The 20157-nt window shown below is 49.7% G+C and overlaps 1 protein-coding gene across 6 annotated transcripts in view; it reads left to right on the top strand.

Moving 5' to 3' along the window:
• The window catches only part of OTOF (otoferlin), a 123768-nt gene that overhangs the window by 20984 nt on the left and 82627 nt on the right, over nucleotides 1-20157 (top strand). For 5 of the 6 annotated variants that reach the window (XR_012579313.1, XM_074536346.1, XM_074536349.1 and 2 more), the window contains exons 4-5: nucleotides 6239-6338; nucleotides 14427-14638. Coding sequence is in view for 5 of the 6 variants with exons in the window: in XM_074536346.1 (XP_074392447.1) it covers nucleotides 6239-6338; nucleotides 14427-14638 (312 nt within the window). In the remaining variant the exon portion in view is untranslated. Of the gene's footprint in view, nucleotides 1-6238; nucleotides 6339-14426; nucleotides 14639-19626; nucleotides 19714-20157 lie in introns of all 6 variants that reach the window. The other variant, XM_074536348.1, reaches the window with a different exon arrangement.

Raw genomic sequence — 20157 nt, 5'->3', positions numbered from 1 at the left:
CGAATTAAATTTCCTGTCAGGATATTTCCATACCCAGGGCTGACTTCACTCATTATCCACTCGCCTTCCAAAGAAAAAAATAATTCCTGTTTATTGGGGATTTCTGCAAGAGTTTCCCAAAGAAAAAGGGGGAAGAAAGGTCACTTGTCTTCCAAAGAAAAAATAATTCCTGTTTATTGGGAATTTTTGCAAGAGTTTCCTGAAGGAAAAAGGGGAACAAATTTCACTTGCCTTCCAAAGCAAAAATAATTCCTGTTTATTGGGAATTTCTGCAAGAGTTTCCCAAAGAAAAAGGGGGAAGAAATGTCACTTGTCTTCCAAAGAAAAAATAATTTCTGTTTATTGGGAATTTTTGCAAGAGTTTCCTGAAGGAAAAAGGGGAAACAAGCTTCACTTGCCTTCCAAAGAAAAAATAATTCCTGTTTATTGGGAATTTCTACAAGAGTTTCCTGAAGGAGAAAGGGGAACAAATTTCACTTGCCTTCCAAAGAAAACATAATTTCTGTTTATTGGGAATTTCTGCAAAAGTTTCCTGAAGTAAAAAGGGGGAACAAACTTCACTTGCCTTCCAAAGCAAAAATAATTCCTGTTTATTGGGAATTTCTGCAAGAGTTTCCCAAAGAAAAAGGGGGAAGAAACGTCACCTGTCTTCCAAAGAAAAAATAATTTCTGTTTATTGGGAATTTTTGCAAGAGTTTCCCAAAGGTAAAAGGGGAACAAATTTCACTCGCCTTCCAAAGAAAAAATAATTCCTATTTATTGGGAATTTTTGCAAGAGTTTCCTGAAGGAAAAAGGGGAACAAATTTCACTCACCTTCCAAAGAAAAAATAATTTCTGTTTATTGGGGATTTCTGCAAGAGTTTCCCAAAGAAAAAGGGGGAAAATCTTGGCTGGAGCAACTTTTAGTACCTGGAGGCTGCTGAGGGGGAGCAGCTGGAGTGTCCCACATTTCTCCAGGTATTCCAGGGAAAAATGAACCTGGAGTAATTACGGGCTCCTGCAAAGTGGTGGGAAGGGGATAATTAGGAGGGAAGTGATTTTGGAAGCTCTAATTCCACGGCCTGAGACGATTCCAGATGAAGCTGCAATTTAGCTGGAGAGAGGAAAAAAGGCTCCAGAGAAAGCTCCAGGCGGGAGCTGCAAGAGGAAGGGGCTGGAATTAATCAGGATTGCCCAAGCAGGGATTTGGAAATCCATGGAAAAGCTGCAGGTTTCAAATTGGAACGGGCATCTTCCACCATCCCAGGGTGCTGGGATCCAACCTGGCCTTGGGCAATTCCATGAGGGTGCAGCAGGATAATTCCCTGGAAAAGGGGACAAAAGGTGTGGAATTCCTCTGCATTCCTTATCCCACCTTTCCAGGGGTTTCTGGAAGTGGGGAACAAACTGGGATGGAGGTCGCAGGGTTTGGCTCGAATCAGTTCCCGGGGATGGATGGATGGGATGAGGGATGGATGAATCCATGGATGCATAGATGGATCCATGGATGGATGGATGGAGGAATGGATCCATGGAGGGATAGATGGGTCCATGGATCCGTGAATGAATGGACGGAGGGATGGATGGATCCATGGATGCATAGATGGATCTGTGGATGAATGGATGGATGGAGGGAGGGAGGGATCCATGGTTGGATGATGGATGGAGGGATGGATCCATGGATGGATCCATGGGTGGATCCATGGATGGATGGATCCGTGAATGCATAGATGAATCTGTGGTTTCATGGATGGATGGATGGAGGGAGGGAGGGATCCATGGATGGATGATGGATGGATGGAGGGATGGATCCATGGATGGATTCATGGATGGATGGATCCATGAATGTGTAGATGGGTCTGTGGATCCATAAATGGATGGATGGATGGATAGATAGACTGATGGATGGATTCATGGATCCATGGATAGAGATGCCATTCCCAAAAAAGAGCCTCTCCCTGGCTTCAGGAACAGACCTCGCCCATGGATCAAACAGTATCCAATAGCTGAGGGAGCAGAGGCAGAAAAATGGGATTTCCTGGGTTGGAGGATGCTCCTGGCACAGACACCTGGAATTCTGGCCCTTGGAAAACTTCAGTGCTGGCAAAGCCTGACCGGATTCATGGGATTCACCTTCCCCACAGTGTCCCTGGAATCGCCTCAGGCATAGAGGAGGCATCCCTGGAAGTTGGGATGCACCATGAGGGCAAATCTTGGTGTGTCCCGGAGTTTGGAGCATCCCGGACTCCCTGATCCCGGGATTTGAGCGAGCTCCAGGTGCTGAACCAGCCTGGCTGGGGTTGGAAACCGGAGCTGCTGCTCAGGGCTGATAAAATTACGGATGACCCAGAAAATTTCCCTTTTTTCCATCAGCACAAACGGCGGGGAAGGGAGGGAGCAGGGCCCTGATGAATTATGGAACACTCGGAATTGAACGGCGGCTCAGACAGGTCCTGAATTTTTAATCCCGTCTTGCTCCGATCCTGCCGGGGGGAAGCGGCTTGGGAAGGATCCCAGGAAGGACAGGAGCTTCTCTGGGGAACCTGTGCCACCTCCACAGCCGGGAATTCCTTCCCAAGGTCCCTTCTGTCCCTCCCTCTGCTGCAGGGCTTGGAATGGCTCTGGTTCTGTCAGGGATTCATGGAATGGTTTGGGTGGGAAAGGACCTTAAGGATTGTCTCATTCCAGCTTTGACACCTTCCACTGTCCCAGGGTGCTCCAAGCCTGTTCCAACCTGTCCTTGGACACTGCCAGGGATGCAGGGATTCTCTGGCAATTCCAGCCCAGGCAGGAATTCCTTCCCAAGATCCCACCTGTCCCTTCCCTCTGCTGCAGGGCTTGGAATGGCTCTGGTTTTGTCAGGGATTCATGGAATGCTTTGGGAGAAAAGGGACCTTAAGGATTGTCCCGTTCCAACCCTGACACCTTCTGCTATCCTAGGGTGCTCCAACCTGTCCTTGGACACTGCCAGGGATCCAGAGATTCTCTGGGAATTCCAGTCCAGCCCCTCCCCACCTCCACAGCCGGGAATTCCTTCCCAAGATCCCATCTGTCCCTCTCCTGTGCTGCAGGCTTGGAATGGTTCTGGTTTTGTCAGGGATTCATGGAATGCTTTGGGTGGGAAAGGACCTTTAGGATTGTCTCATTCCAGCTTTGACACCTTCTGCTATCCCAGGTTGCTCCAAGCCCTGTCCAACCTGGCCTGGGACATTCCCAGGGATGCAGGGATTCTCTGGGAATTCCAGCCCAGCCAGGAATTCCTTCCCAAGATCCCATCTGTCCCTCTCCTGTGCTGCAGGGCTTGGAATGGCTCTGGTTCTGTCATGGATTCATGGAATGCTTTGGGTGGGAAGGGACCTTAAGGATTGTCTCATTCCAGCTTTGACACCTTCTGCTGTCCCAGGGTGCTCCAAGCCCTGTCCAACCTGTCCTTGGATACTGCCAGGGATCCAGAGATTCTCTGGCAATTCCAGCCCAGCCAGGAATTCCTTCCCAAGATCCCATCTGTCCCTGCCCTGTGCTGCAGGGCTTGGAATGGCTCTGGTTTTCTCAGGGATTCATGGAATGCTTTGGGTGGGAAAGGACCTTAAGGATTGTCCCGTTCCAACCCTGACACCTTCTGCAATCCCAGGGTGCTCCAACCTGTCCTGGGACACTGCCAGGGATCCAGAGATTCTCTGGGAATTCCAGTCCAGCCCCTCCCCACCTCCACAGCCGGGAATTCCTTCCCAAGGTCCCACCTGTCCCTCTCCTGTGCTGCAGGGCTTGGAATGGCTCTGGTTTTCTCAGGGATTCATGGAATGCTTTGAGTGGGAAAGGACCTTAAGGATTGTCTCATTCCAGCCTTGACACCTTCTGCTATCCCAGGGTGCTCCAAGCCCTGTCCAACCTGTCCTTGGACACTCCCAGGGATGCAGGGATTCTCTGGGAATTCCAGCCCAGCCAGGAATTCCTTCCCAAGGTCCCATCTGTCCCTTCCCTCTGCTGCAGGGCTTGGAATGGCTCTGAGTTCTGTGGTTTTGTCAGGGATTCATGGAATGCTTTGGGTGGGAAAGGACCTTTAGGATTGTCTCATTCCAACTTTGACACCTTCTGCTATCCCAGGTTGCTCCAAGCCTGTTCCAACCTGTCCTTGGACACTGCCAGGGATCCAGAGATTCTCTGGCAATTCCAGCCCAGCCAGGAAATTCCTTCCCAAGATCTCATCTGTCCCTGCCCTGTCCTGCAGGGCTTGGAATGGCTCTGGTTTTCTCAGGGATTCATGGAATGCTTTGGGTGGGAAGGGACCTTAAGGATTGTCCCGTTCCAACCCTGACACCTTCAGCTATCCCAGGGTGCTCCAACCTGTCCTTGGACACTGCCAGGGATCCAGAGATTCTCTGGGAATTCCAGTCCAGCCCGTCCCCACCTCCACAGCCGGGAATTCCTTCCCAAGGTCCCATCTGTCCCTCTCCTGTGCTGCAGGGCTTGGAATGGCTCTGGTTTTCTTAGGGATTCATGGAATGCTTTGGGTGGGAAAGAACCTTAAGGATTGTCTCATTCCAGCCTTGACACCTTCTGCTATCCCAGGTTGCTCCAAGCCTGTTCCAATCTGGCCTTGGACACTGCCAGGGATCCAGAGATTCTCTGGCAATTCCAGCCCAGCCAGGAATTCCTTCCCAAGATCCCACCATCCCAAGCTCCCCTTTCCCATTGGAAGCCATTCCCCTGGGTCCTGTCCCTCCATCCTTGTCCCCAATCCCTCTCCAGCTCTCCTGGAGCCCCTGGAGGCCATGGAAGGGACTCTGAGCTCTCCCTGGATCCTTCCCTTCTCCAGGTGGACATTCCCAGCTCTTCCCAGTCCTTGGAGCAGCTCCAGGGCCTCTTCTGGACTCGTTCCAGCAGTTCCAGATCCCAATGTTGAAACCCAGATCTGGGGCAGCTCTGCAGGGGAAATATCCCAGGAGGAATTTCCTGTTCCTTCCTCAGCCCTCTCCAAGCACTGAGCACCTGGGAGCCAACAGCCCCTGGATCCATCTGGATCCAAGAGGAGCAGGGAATGTTCTGGATTCCAAACAGGTTAAAAAACCAGAGAGAGCTGCAGGAATCCAGAGCCCTGAAGGCTCCAATCCTGAGGAAAAGCTGGAATTGGCCTGGGTGATCCTCATGGGAGCCTTCCATCTCAGGATATTCCATGGAATAAACCCAAGGAATGCTTTCAAAAACAAAAGTGCTGCTGCTGCTCTGGCAGACAGGGAATAATGTTGTTTTCCAAACCCTGAAATCCAGGTGGATACAGCAGCTTTTTCCTCATCTTGGAGAAGAAGGACTGGTTTCCATGGGATGCATTATTTCTTCTGGGTTGGGAATTCAGGAGCAAACAAAGGAAAGATTTTCCTGTTCCATATCCTGCTGGGCACCTTGGAGACAGAGCTCTGCAGGGATGGATCCGTTCTTGGAATGTGGAAAACGAGGGATGGAGGTGGAAATCCTGCAGGGATCTGGAGGGGCTGGAGCGTGTCCAGGGAAGGGAACGGAGCTGGGAAGGGAATGGAGCCCCAGGAGGGGCTGAGGGAGCTGGGAAGGGAATGGAGCCCCAGGAGGGGCTGAGGGAGCTGGGAAGGGAATGGAGCCCCAGGAGAGGCTGAGGGAGCTGGGAAGGGGCTCAGCCTGGAGAAAAGGAGGCTCAGGGGGGACCTTTTCCCTCTCCACAACTCCCCTGGAGGAGCCAGAAGGGATTGGGATCTGTTCCCTGGGAACAGGGACAGGATGAGAAGACATGGCCATGGGGAGGTTCAGGTTGGATTTTGGGAACAATCCCTTCATGTCATTGGAGCTTGGAGCCACCTGGGATGGTAGAAGGAATCAGGATCAGCTCCAAGGTCCATTCCCACCCAAAGCATTCCATGATTCCATGACTCGGATCAGATGGATGAGGAGCAATCCCTGCTCCTTGTTTGAATCACCAGCGTGGAAATTTAGGGATATCACACAATTAAAGGTGTCCACTGTGGAGATTCCATATGGAAAAGTCTTTGGGATCCCTCAGTAGTATCCCAGGAATTTAAGAGTGATGGTTCCCAAATCTCCTTCTTTCCTATTCCCTTGGAATTGTTCCTCTCTCAGCTTCTCCTTTTTTCCATCACCTCCACTGAGCCTCAATCTGGGATCTCACCTCTCCCTCTTCCTAAAGGAAAACGGGAAGCAAATCCCTTTTCCAGTGAAAACCCAGTCCTGGTGAGTGAGAACTCCCGGGATTTCCTGTCCTTTGCTCCGCAGGCTCATCGGGACATTCCGGATGGTCCTGCAGAAGGTGGTGGCGGAAGGGCAGCTGGAGGTGACGGACACGCTCATCGATGACAACAATTCCGCCATCCAGGTGGGTCACCGAGGCCAACATTCCCATCATTCCCGGATCCGTGTGTCCGCTGAACCTGTGGGATCAGGGATATCGGTGTTCCTTGCCTTGATCCTGTTGCTCCTGCTCTGAAGGGATGAGGCGGCCGGGAATGTCCGGAGGGTGCAAAGAGAAACTCAGATTGGAAAAGCGTGGGAAGTTTGGGATGGGGGAAAAGCAGGGATGGACCTGGTTTGATCTGAGCATGGACAGGGAGAAGCAGAGTGCAGGGTGGAATCGCTGAATTCCAGATGGGATTTAGTGGGAAGGGAATTAAATCCGATCCCATTCCAATCCTGACACCTCCCACCATCCCAGGGTGATCCAACCTGGCCTTGGACACTGCCAGGGATCCAGGGATTCTCTGGGAATTCCAGCCCAGCCAGGAATCCCTTCCCAAGCTCCCACCATCCCAAGCTCCCCTTTCCCACTGGAAGCCATTCCCTGCCTCTGCCCCTCCAGCCCTTGCCCAAATCCCAGCTCTCCTGGAGCCCCTTTGGGATGGGGAAGCGGCTCCAAGGATTCCCTGGATTTTTCCCTGATCCAGCTGCACAATCCCAGTCTGGGATTGGATCCATCCCCATCACAACTCCTCTCAGGGAGGAATTCTGGGAACAAGGGTGTTCACTCGGAATCTCAGGACTCCAGGAAAGATCTCCCTTCCTCCTTCCTCACTTTTACATCCCAAACTTCCACAAAAATCCCTCTGGATGGATTCTGAGTGTCATTTATCAAGGAATCATGGAATGGTTTGGGTTGAAAGGGACCTTAAACCTCATCCAGTTCCACCCCTTGGCAGAGAGCAAGGATAGGGGGAATATTGGGAAGGAATTCCTGGCTGGGAGGGTGGGAAGGAGCTGGGCTGGAATTCCCAGAGAAGCTGTGGCCACTCCTGGATCCCTGGGAATGTCCAAGGCCAGGCTGGATGGGGCTTGGAGCAACCTGGGACAGTGGGAATTGTCAGGATTGAAATGAGATTGGATTTAAGGTCCTTTCCCACCTGAATCAGTCTGGGATTCCAGGATCCCATCCCAAGCCCTGGCCAGGCCAGGAGGCCATCAGGAATTACTTTGCCACCAGAAATTTGGGGTGATTCAAATCCCATCCATTCATTTCCCTCTCTGCCCTTTGTGACACCGAAAAATCCTAAAAATCTGGGATTTTCCTCCTTTGGAGCATGATTTTCATCAGGCAAATTCCCAATAAACCAGCGAGCAGCTGGAATTATTTTTCCCAAGCACATCTGCACTCCTTGCACTTCCCCTCCCTCCTCAGGACTGCATTCCCGGTTTTTATTGGTTCCGCTCCCTCCATCCCCCCCAGGAGAAGCCGCTCAATGAAATCCTGCTCTCCTCCCTGACAATTCCAAGAATTCCCCTCACCCGTCCCTGTCCTTGGTGCTGGATGAGGCAGCGACTTCCCGGGAAAAGGAAGAGGGGGAAGGCTGATTTTTAATGGAACCCCCGGGGTTGGATATCAGGATCAGAAATTGCAGCGTTTCCAAGCCCGTTCCTAAACTCCGTTTCCATGGGAAACGGCTCCCGGGAGGCGGGAATGCAGCGAGGGAAGCGGCGGCTGCCCCAAAAAGGGAAAAATTTTTCCAAAAAGGGGGAGATTTTCCCCTCGGGATGGGGGCTCGGGGCTCCCAGACCCGGGGAGGGGGTCGTTCTCATCCTGGTTTTCCCAGAGGGGTGTGGAAATTGTGGAATTCCAGGCGAGGAGGTGCCACAGGGATTTTCCGTGTGATCCAAGGATTTGGGAAAACAGAGTCCAGAGGCGAGCACAGAGCTGCTCCAGGGCTGGGAGAGCTGGGAATGTGCAGCTGGATCAGGGAGAAATCCAGGGAATCCTTGGAGCTGTTTCCCCATCCCAAAGGGGCTTCAGGAGAGCTGGAATTTGGGAAAGGGCTGGAGGGAGCCAGGGAATTACTTCCCTCTGGAAAAGGGGAGCTTGAGATTGTGGGATCTTGGGAAAGAATTCCTGGCTGGGCTGGAATTCCCAGAGAATCCCTGGATCCCTGGCAGTGTCCCAGGGGGAATTTGGATCACCCTGGGATAGCAGGAAGTGACTCAGGAGTGGAATTGAACCATGGATCCCATCCCAAACCATTCTTGGATCAAAGACACTGAGGATCCATCCTGAGGGATTTTTATGGAATTTGGGGATGGAAAAGGGAAGGGAGACCCTTCCTGGAGTCCTGAGATTCCAAATGAAGGCCCTGGATCCTGAAATTCCTTCCCAGAGAGGAGTTGGGATGGATCCAATGGCAGGCTGGGAGAGCTGGGAATGTGCAGCTGGATCAGGGAAGGATCCAGGGAATCCTTGGAGCCGCTTCCCCATCCCAAAGGGGCTCCAGGAGAGCTGGGATTTGGGCAAGGGCTGGAGGGGCAGGAGGCAGGGAATGGCTTCCATTGGGAAAGGGGATCTTGGGAAGGGATTCCTGGCTGGGCTGGGATTCCCAGAGAATCCCTGGATCCCTGGCAGTGTCCAAGGCCAGGCTGGAGCCCCCTGGGATGGTGGGAAGTTTTGGAGTTGGAATGGGATGGGATTTAAGGTCCTTTCCCACCCATTCCAAGGCAGTTTCTGGGAACAGCCTCCTTTTTCCATAATGGAACCCAAAAGAAAATTTGGAATTTTTTTTCTTTTTTTCTGGGCTGGCTGAGAACCATCCCTGGCAGCTCCCACCCTCCCTCCTGGCTTTATTGCCTTCTCCAGCAGATTAAAAACTCTTGGAATGCCGGAGCCAGGAGCAAAATTCCAGCCCTGTCCATTCTCCTCCAACTGAAAATCCAGGATGGCTCAGAATTAATTTTTTTTCTCTCAACAGCAGGAAAAAAATCCATTAAAAATCAATTTAAAATCCCCAGGGAAAGATCAACCCCTCCCAGCTCTGCAGGAATTTTTCTCCTTGATGTTCTTTCCCATTCCATTGTTTCCAACTGGAATTTCTCCTAATTCCAACCCCCATCCTCCTAATTGCCCTTCCAAGGCGTGATCCCACTCATCCCACAGATCTTTCACTTTCTTATACCCTTAATTTTTCCTGCCTTGAAAGGGTTTTTTAACTCCCAAATCCAGCTGGAAAACGAGATTTTTAACCCCAAAATGTCTGAAAATGTAAAAAAACTGAATATTCCAACTTTGATCCCTGTTTTTCATTTTGTTGTTTTTTGGGAGTTTTTTTTTGTTTTTTTTTTAATAATGTTCTCTAATAGCTTTGGGGGGGAAAATTAGGTGTGATTGACTCGAATTCGGATTTTGCAAAAAAAAAAAAATAAAGATGATAAATCAATCAAAACCTTCCCCCAGATCTCCATTCCCAGCTGGGACTGAGTCACCCTTCGGCTGTCACGTGCGGGATGCACAGAATCCCTCTGGAATTGTCGTTCTCTTCCCAAATCTTGGATTTTCCACCCTTCCAGCATCCCCTTGTTTGGACCAGGGGGAAAGGCTGCAAAACATGGAAAAAGGAGGATTTCTGTAAGAAATTTCCCCACTCCCCACTTTTTATCATTTTATTTTTCTTTCATTTTTCTTTTTTTTTCTTTTTTTTTTTTTTTTAACTAAAATCAGTTGGTTTTGAACCCAAAATAACAGATAACTTCTCCATGGAAGCAGAGTGGAGGTGGAAAAGTGCTTTTTTTTCCTTGTACTTTAATCTTGTCAGCAGATGATGGGTTTTCAAAAGAGGCATTTTCCAGGAGAATGAACTGGGAATTGCTTTTTGGCTTTTTTCTTTTTTTTTTTTCCCCAAATTGCTTTGTCCAAATCTGAGCTTTTAGAAAGATTTTGACCACGACAGCAAAGGCAGTGGGATGAAATCTCATGGATTTGATTCCATTTGGAATGCAAGGAAAGATTTTAGGTAGAAAAAAGGAAATATTTTGGGGAGCAAAAAGGGAGAGATTTGAAGGAGAAAAAGGAAAGATTTTAGAGAGAAAAAAGGAAAGGTTTCAGGGAGAAAAAGGGAAATATTTTAAATATTTTAGGGAGGAAAAGGAAAGATTTTAGGGAGAAAGAAAGGAAAGATTTTAGGGGAAAAAAAGGAAATATTTTAGGGAGAAAAAGGAAAGATTTTAGGGAGAAAAAAGGAAAGATTTTAGGAAGAAAAAAGGAAATATTTTAGGGAGAAAAAGGAAAGATTTTAGGGAGAAAAAAGGGAAAGATTTTAGGAAGAAAAAGGGAAATATTTTAGGGAGAAAAAGGAAAGATTTGAGGGAGAGAAAAGGAAAGATTTTAGGGAGAAAAGGGAAAGATTTTAGGGAGAAAAAAGGGAAAGATTTTAGGGAAAAAAAGGAAAATAGGGAGAAGAAAAGGAATTATTTTAGGGAGAAAAAGGGAAAGATTTTAGGAAGAAAAAGGGAAATATTTTAGGGAGAAAAAGGAAAGATTTGAGGGAGAAAAAACAGAAAGATTTTAGGGAAAAAAAGGAAAATAGGGAGAAGAAAATTAATTATTTTAGGGAGAAAAAGGGAAAGATTTTTGAGAGGAAAAAGGAAATATTTTAGGGAGAAATAAAAGAAAGATTTTAAGGAGAAAAAAAGGGAAATATTTTAGGGGGAAAAAGGGAAATATTTTAGGGATAAAAAAGGGAAATAAGGAGAAGAAAAGGAACGACTTTAGGGAGAAAAAAAGAAAGATTTTAGGGAGATAAAGGGAAATATTTTAGTGAGAAAAATACTTGAAAGCTCCAAACCTGAATTTGCTGCAACCTGGAGTAAGTTGGGAATGGCCACATGGAAAAGGGAGAGGAACATACTCAGAGTTGGTTCATCTAAGGAGGTTTAGATTAAAGTTTGGATGAGGAATTTTGGGAAAGAATTCCTGGCAGGGCTGGAATTCCCAGAGAAGCTGTGGCTGCCCCTGGATCCTTGGGAGTGTCCAAGGCCAGGTTGGACATTGGGGTTGGAGCACCCTGGAAGTGAAATGGGATGAATTTTAAGGTCCTTTCCCACCCAAACCATTCCAGGATTCTGTGATCCATGAAAAGCTTGAGATGGAGCTTGGGCACGGCCATGAGAGGTCCCTTCGTGTCCCCAAGCCCCACCTGGGCTGGTCATGGCCAGACTGGGAGATCCAAAGCAGAACCAATCCAAGATTGGGATGGCCAATCCTAAAAAAATCCTGCCCAGTCTGGAGACAGGACCAGGCTGGAGTGAAGCCCCAGAAATCCATGGATTAGCAGTATCCCAGGGTAGAATTCCCAAAGAAGTGGTGGACCAGCTTCACCATGAACCAGCTCCATCTGCTCCTGGTGCCTCCAGCTGCTCCCCAAGGCTCCCCAGGGATGCACATTCCTAAAAAATCCTGCCCAAAATGGAAACAGGACCAAGCTGGAGTGAAGCCCCACAAATCCATGGATTAGCGGTATCCCAGGGTAGAATTCCCAACAATGTGATGGATCAGGGAATGCGTCTCCACCAAAAACCAGCTCCATCTGCTCCTTGTGCCTCCAACTGCTCCCCAAGGCCCCCCAGGGACGCTCATTCCTAAAAAAAACAAACCCTGAAGTACCTGGAGACAGGACCAGGCTGGAGTGAAGCACCACAAATCCATGGATTAGCAGCATCCCAGGGTAGAATTCCCAAAGAAGTGGTGGACCAGCTTCACCATGAACCAGCTCCATCTGCTCCTCCAGCAGCCTCCAGCTGCTCCTCAAGGCTCCCCAGGGATGCACATTCCTAAAAAATCCTGCCCAAAACGGAAACAGGACCAGGCTGGAGTGAAGCCCCACAAATCCATGGATTAGCGGTATCCCAGGGTAGAATTCCCAACAAAGTGGTGGACCAGCTTCACCAGGAACCAGCTCCATCTGCTCCTGGTGCCTCCAGCTGCTCCTCAAGAGACCCCAGGGGTGCCCATTCCTAAAAATACCCTGCCCAGCCTGGAGACATTACCAGGATGGAATACAGCACCACAAATCCATGGATTAGCGGTATCCCAGGGTAGAATTCCCAACAATGTGATGGACCAGGGAATGTGTCTCCACCAAAAACCAACTCCATCTGCTCTTGGTGCCTCCAACTGCTCCTCAAGGCCCCCAGGGATGCTCATTCCTAAAAAAAAAACCCTGAAGTACCTGGAAACAGGACCAGGCTGGAGTGAAGCCCCACAAATCCATGGATTAGCGGTATTCCAGGGTAGAATTCCCAACAATGTGATGGACCAGGGAATGTGTCTCCACCAAAACCCAGCTCCATCTGCTCCTTGTGCCTCCAACTGCTCCCCAAGGCCCCCCAGGGACGCTCATTCCTAAAAAAAAACCCCTGAAGTACCTGGAGACAGGACCAGGACAGAGTGAAGCCCCACAAATCCATGGATTAGCAGTATCCCAGGGTAGAATTCCCAAAGAAGTGGTGGACCAGCTCCACCAGGAACCAGCTCCATCTGCTCCTCCAGCAGCCTCCAGCTGCTCCCCAAGGCCCCCAAGGGATGCACATTCCTAAAAAATCCTGCCCAAAATGGAAACAGGACCAGGCTGGAGTGAAGTATCACAAATCCATGGATTAGCGGTATCCCAGGGCAGAATTCCCAACAAAGTGATGGACCAGCTTCACCAGGAACTGGCTCCATCTGCTCCTGGTGCCTCCAGCTGCTTCCAGGGTTTGTGGTTTTTCCGGGCTTTTCCTTCTGCCAGCTCTACTGCTGCTGGTCTGGGATGCACCAGGAATTCCAGTGAATCAGGACCATGGTCAGATCCCTCTCTGGCCCAAAGCTGCTTTCCAGGTGTCCCGATGTTGGAGCCCTGGATGCTGGGAATTCCAGACTTTCTGTGCTGGGAATTCCAGACTTTCTGTGCTGAGACTCTGACCCCCAGGACAGCACTGCATTTGACCTGAGGCCGTGGAGAAGCTTCCAGAATTGATTGAGAGCCCTGGGATTGTGGGTGTGGAGTTGGGTAGAAGTGTGTGATGTCACAGGGTGGAAAACTCAGAGTTTGGGATTTTAGAGTATGGTAATAAATATGGGGCAGGATGGAGGTTTTAGAGTGGTGGCTGCTTCTTCTTCATCACCTTCTTCTTCATCTTCTTCTTCTTCACCAACTTTTCACCTTCACCAAATTCATCTTCTTCATCTTCTTCTCCTTCTTTTTCTTCTTCCCCTTCTTCATCACCTTCTTCTTCATCTTCTTTTTTCTTCACCTTCTTCTTTTTACCCTCTTCTTCATCTTCTTCACCTTCTTCTTCTTCATCTCCACCTTCTTCACCTTCTTCTTCCTTTTTCTTCTTTTTCTTTTTCTTTTTCTTTTTCTTTTTCTTTTTCTTTTTCTTTTTCTTTTTCTTTTTCTTTTTCTTTTTCTTTTTCTTTTTCTTTTTCTTTTTCTTTTTCTTTTTCTTCCTCTTTTTCTTCCTCTTTTTCTTTTTCTTCTTCTTTTTCTTCCTCTTTTTCTTCTTCTTCTTGTTCTTTTTCTTCTTCTTTTTCTTCTTCTTTTTCTTCTTCTTCTTCACCTTCCTCACCTTCTTCTTCTTTTTCTTCATCACCTTCTTCACATTCTTCACCTTCTTCTTCTTCACCTTTTTACTTCACCTTCTTCTTCTTCACCTTCGTCTTCACCTTCCTCTTTTTCTTCACCTTTTTACTTCACCTTCTTCTTCACCTTTTTCATAACCTTCTTCACCTTCTCCTCCAAGGGTTTGGATGGTTTTGTGTAATTTGATAAAAAACTCCACTTTGCAGGCCACGGGTGGTTGGTTATTGGGTAAATAGCAAAAATAATTTAGGTGTAATTTCTTAATTGGACAGTTTATCCTTAAAAGGCCTTGCAGAGAGAGAGAGATGGGACTCCATTTTTGGTTTGTTGGAGTGAAGTGCTGCGGAACTCAGGGTTTGTGAGATAAGATAGATAAGAACTGATAAGAACATAGATAAGATAAACACCTGATTCCCATCAAGAAATTCCATCTCACTATTTAATCCCGACCTTGGCAGAAGAAGCAAAGAAAAATCGTCCTCCAGGAACAGAGAAACTTTGGGATCAGCAAGGTTATAACACCCAACAGCCAATGTTCTTCCTGCTTGGATTTCCTGGAATATTCCACAGGGTGCTGATGGTGTCTCCCTGTCTTCCAGACCAGCATCTCCATAGAGATCCGCTATCAGGCTCTGGATGGGACAGTGGGCACCTGGAATGACAAGGAATTCCTGGAGACGCCCAGCGTGCACTTGGAGGGGGACGGGAGGTATTCTCTGGAGACCGACAGCCTCCTGTCCGGCCACCGGCACGGCTCCGACGTCTCTCCCGGGAAATCCAACCAGCAATCCACGGAAAGGAGCTTCAGGAGGTAACGGGACACAGATGTGGGATTGTGGGGGGATTGGGAAGGCTTGGATTGTTGGGAAAGGGCGGCGTCACCACAGCGCTGCTCCAAAGGGCATCTCCGGCCCTTGGAGGATCCATGGAACAGCTCCAGGTGAGCGTGGGATTCAGGTGGCCTCCAGCAGGTCCTGGTGCTCCAAGACAGAGCTGGACTTCCAGGATTGCAGCTCATGGACAGGAAGTGTCATTCCATCCTGATCCCAAGGGGATGAAGGGTCTGGATGGGGGTCAGGGCTCACTGGTGGATCCATGGAATAGCTCCAGGTGAGGGTGGGATCCAGCAGGTCCTGGTGCTCCACCACACCTGGAGAGAGTTGAACTTCCAGGATTGTAGCACATGGACAGGATGTGCCATTCCATCTTCATCCCAAAGGTCTGGATGAGGGTGAGGGCTCACTGGTGGATCCATGGAACACCTCATCCAAGTGAGCCACTAGCAGGTCCTGGTGCTCCAGGACAGAGCTGGACTTCCAGGATTGCAGCTCATGGACAGGAAGTGTCATTCCATCCTGATCCCAAGGGGATGAAGGGTCTGGATGAGGGTCAGGGCTCACTGGTTGATCCATGGAATAGCTCCAGGTGAGGGTGGGATTCAGGTGGCCTCCAACAGGTCCTGGTGCTCCAGGATAGAGATGAAATTCCAGGATTTAGCACTTGGAGAGAAAGTGTCATTCCATCCTGATCCAGAGGGGATCAAATGTCTGGATGGGGGTCAGAGCTCACTGGTGGATCCATGGAATGGCTCTAGGTGGCCTCCAGCAGGTCCTGGTGCTCCAAGACAGAGCTGGACTTCCAGGATTGCAGCTCATGGACAGGAAGTGTCATTCCATCCTGATCCCAAGGGGATGAAGGGTCTGGATGGGGGTCAGGTCTCACTGGTGGATCCATGGAATAGCTCCAGGTGAGGGTGGGATTCAGGTGGCCTCCAGCAGGTCCTGGTGCTCCAGGACAGAGATGAAATTCCAGGATTTAGCACTTGGAGAGAAAGTGTCATTCCATTCTGATCCAGAGGGGATCAAATGTCTGGATGGGGGTCAGGGCTTGCTGGTAGATCCATGGAATGGCTCCAGGTGAGCCACCAGCAGGTCCTGGTGCTCCACCACGCCTGGAGAGAGTTGAACTTCCAGGATTGTAGCACATGGACAGCATGTGCCATTCCTTCCTCATCCCAAAGGTCTGGATGAGGGTCAGGGCTCACTGGTGGATCCATGGAACTCATCCAAGTGAGCCACTAGCAGGTCCTGGTGCTCCAGGACAGAGCTGAACTTCCAGGATTGTAGCTCTTGGACAGAAAGGATCATTCCATTGTGATCCCAACGGGATCAAAGGTCTAAATGGGGGTCAGGGCCTACTGGTGGACACATTGGCACCTCTCCAGGTGAGGATGGGATCCAGGTAGCCTCCAGGAGCTCCTGGTGCTCCACCATACCTGGAGAGAGCTGGACTTCCAGGATTGAAGCACTTGGAGATAACATTCCGACCTGATCCAGAGGGTATGGAGGGTCTGGCTCCTGGTCAGGCCCCACTGGCGGGATTTATGTCCAGGTGGAATCTCAGGTGTCCATGGAACACATGGTGCTCCCAGGACTGAGGTGGCCCCAGAGCAGCCGTTGGGATCTCAGTCGCTCCCTGGGATAAAGGGAATCCCACACCAGGTGATTCCTGCTGGGAATTCCTGAGGAACCCCATGGTGGCAGGTGGGACACCTCCAGTTCTTCCAAGGGAATTCCGGTTTTCCATTCATTTTGGGATCCATAGCTTTCCCTGGGTGTCTTCGTGGGCTCCTGGGATTTGCCCCTGGATGGGAACAATCCCAGGGACTGAATCCCAACATTTGTTGACACAAAGCTGCTGGAACCAGTTGTAATCCCAGCCCAATGGGATTGACTGGAAATGCTGGAGGTGACTCCATTGGGATGGAATCCGAGCTGGGACCAGTTCTCCACAAGCCTATGGATACTCAGGGCACTATCCTTGGATGGTGGTGGAGTCCCCGTCCCTGGAGGTGTCCAGGGAATTCCCGGATGTGGCACTCAGTGCTCTGGGCTGGGGACAAGGTGGGGAATCAGTCACAGCTCGGGCTCAATGATCCTGGAGGGATTTCCCAAATCCTGGGATTCTGTAAATCCAGGATTTGCAGCCACAAAGGGATTCGTGGAAGGCTAAGGTGGATTTTCAGGCAGCTTTCCATGGTTTTTGGAGTTGTGCTGTCCAGGGTGGCTTTGTCCATGGGTCCCCACTGTGGGAGATCTTCAATCCATTGGGAAAGGGAGCAGTTGGAAATAAGGGAGACATCAAAGCCCTGAAGTTGCTGGAACGCTTCAGGAATGAGATGGAGGTGGAAGGAAGGCTCTGGAAGTGGGAGAGAGGGACACTGAAGGCAGAGCTGGGCCCTGGTGTCGCCCAGGTCTCCCTTGGGAACACCACATTCCCTGTCTGCTCCTCACGGATCCACCACTTCCACGGGGATGGATAAGGGAGGACAATCCCTGCATTCCAAAATCATGGAATACCAGAAAACTTCAGGCTGGAAAATCCCTCTGAGAGCACCGAGTCCAAACATTCTGCCAGAGCTGCCAAATCCTTAAATCCACACGGGGATGCCAGCCTGGAGCTGTGAATCCAAACAGAGCCCTTGGAATCAGCTGCTCTTTCCATTCCATTTCCCCCCTCAGGGTTGTCTCATTTTGGATCACATTCCATCTGGGATTATGACTTTATTGTGGCCAAAAAAAGGAAAAAATTGGAAACAGAGGGAATATCCCTCTAATTGCTCACATCCCTCCAAGGCAGTTCATTAACTGTGGGAACTGGGCTGAATCCAGGGAATTTTAAAGCAAATTGGAAACTCGGCATGGTTTTGTTTCCCGGCTCAGTGAGCCGGGACAGGGCTGAGCAGGAATGTGGTGATGGATTGAACAGGTGGGTGTCGGTCAGGGAGCCGGGAATGGCACAGCTGGAAGAGGAGGGGTCTTGGTTTGAAAAGAGTGCTCAGGAAGGCACTGGAACCTCCCCTGAAATGCAAATTGCAAAACCACTCCCTCTGAATTATTATAATTTTTGAAATTAAGGGGCTCCCAGGGAAAAATACGGGAGCAGGAATAACAGTTTTTAACTAGGAAATTAAAAATACAAATTCAGTAGTACAAACAAATAAAAACAACACTGACAGAGTTGTTGACAGGCTCTGCCCCCTGTGTGTCAGGGGGTGTCCCAGCCCCATCCCACGGTGGCTCAGCCCTCCTGCAGGGCCAGCTGTGGTTCTGCTGGAGCAGGGATCCTCCACAAGTGGGGAGTTTTCCTCTGGAGCTCCAGGGGTACTGGAGATGGGCCTGGAATTCCTCTGGAATGCAGTGGAGAAGGAAGCTGCTCCTCTGGGAATGCAGTGGGCAGAGGCTGCTCTGGTGTGTGGTGATATCCCACCCCAGGATGAGGGAAGAGATGAGAATCTTGACTCCCTGTTTCAGAAGGTTGATTTATTATTTTATCCTATATATTATATTAAAAGAAAATTATATGTTAAAACCACACTAAAAGAATAAAGAAAAGATTTCATCAGAAGCCTAGCAAGGAAAAAATGAATGATAAAATCTTGTGACTGCTCAGAGTCCTGATACAGCTGGACCAGTGATTGGTCATTAATTAAAAACAACCACATGAGACCAAACACAGATGCACCTGTTGCATTCCACAGCAGCAGATAACCATTGTTTACATTTCGTTTCTGAGGCCTCTCAGCTTTTCAGGAGAAAAAAATCCTGGCAAAAGGAATTTTCACAAAATACGTCTATAACAGGGGTGTCCCCAGTGTCAGATTGTATCCAGGTAGGAATGCTTGGCTCCTCCCCCTGGGCGGAGCATCTCCCAATGGGATGATGGAATTTTATCAGCCATGCAGTGGCCCATGAACAGAAAATAATTAGTAATTAATGGCCCATTAACAGCAGAGATCTCCTGGAGGGAGGGTTGGATGTGGAAGAGATAACAAAAACTGCCCAATGAACAGAAGAGAACTGCCCCACCTCTGACAGAGGGAAAATAGAATATACACACCCAAAACACATTTTACAACCCAGGACAGGAGGTCAGGCTGGCTGGGATGGGATATCCGAGTCCTGCCTGTGCCACTGGAATTTTGGGATGCAGGGATGGATGCTCCATTCCTCATGGAAGTGTCCAAGGAAAGGTTGGATGAGGTTTGGAACACCCTGGGGTAGTGGAAGGTGTCCCTGACCCTGGCATGGGTGGGACTGAATGGGATTTAAGGTTGCTTCCCACCCAAACCAGTCTGAGATTTGAGGATTCCAGGGAATTTGAGGATTCCAGGGATTTGAGGATTCCAGGGAATTGGTGGATGCTGCTGTGATGGCTCCAGGATGGGTTTTCCAGGTTCTCATCAGATGAATCCTGTGGGATGCAGCTCTGTGGGATTAAAGCAGAAAAATTAAGGATCCAGGGAGAGCTTGGAGCCCCTTCCCAAGCCTCAAGGAGCTCCAGGAGAGCTGGAATTTGGGAAAAAGGATGGAAGGCCAGGAGCCAGGGAATGGCTTCCAGTGGGAAAGGGGAACTTGGGATTGTGGGATGTTGGGAAGGAATTCCCAGCTGGGAGGGTAGGGAAGGGCTGGGCAGGAATTCCCAGAGGAGCTGTGGCTGCCCCATTTTAGGAAGAGTTGTGGCATTTGCAAAGAGTGGGATGTGCAGAGCTGTGTCCTGGATGGGGGTCCAGGTTGGATTTTGGGAACAATTCCTTCCTGGAAAAGGCTGCCCAGCCCTGGTGGAATTTCAAATCCCTATGGATGCGGCACTTGGGGACATGGATCGGGGTGGCCTTGGAGGTGCTAGGGATGGTAGGACTTGGAGAGTTTTCCTAACCCAAAGGGCTCAGTGATTCCATGATTTTGGAATCCTGAATCCCGGGAAGGACAGGGCTGATGTTGGCAGTGTTCCCACCAGGATGGAAGAGGACGAGATGTATTTCCACAGCGAGGATGAGCTCCTGGGAGAGGGGGATTCCCTGAGCCAGGGGTCCCTGGACACGAGGTAGGGAGAGGCTCCGCAGTGCTGTGGCTGCTCCGAGCCTTTTCCTGATGGATCTCCCACGGGAATTGACCCTGAATTCCCATTCCTGGGCTGCTGGTGGGGAGGAGAAGTGGTGGAACAGCCAGAAAAGCAGCCTTGGAATGGGATCCTGGATGGAGATCGGGATATTGGGACACTGCTGTGCCTTTCTGTCTCCATGTCCTGTCCCCAGATCCCGGGATCAGCCATTCCCATGCGAATGAGCTCCCTGCGTGTGCATGGAAGTTTGTTTGCTGTGGCTTTTCTCGGCGTGACAAAAGAGTTTGGGAAGGAGCCAAAGAAAGGGAATTTCAGGTAAAATCCCAAGGATCGTCCCAGGAGGAGCTCAGCCACAGGAAGGAGCATTTTGGGAAAAGCTCCTGGATTCCTGTGGGATGAGGGATGGCTGGAAGGATGTGGAGGGTC

The sequence above is a fragment of the Zonotrichia albicollis genome, chromosome 3 (assembly GCF_047830755.1).
Source record: "Zonotrichia albicollis isolate bZonAlb1 chromosome 3, bZonAlb1.hap1, whole genome shotgun sequence".
NCBI lineage: Eukaryota > Metazoa > Chordata > Aves > Passeriformes > Passerellidae > Zonotrichia > Zonotrichia albicollis.
Note: the sequence above shows the minus strand (reverse complement) of the source record. Positions and strands in the feature narration are given on the sequence as shown.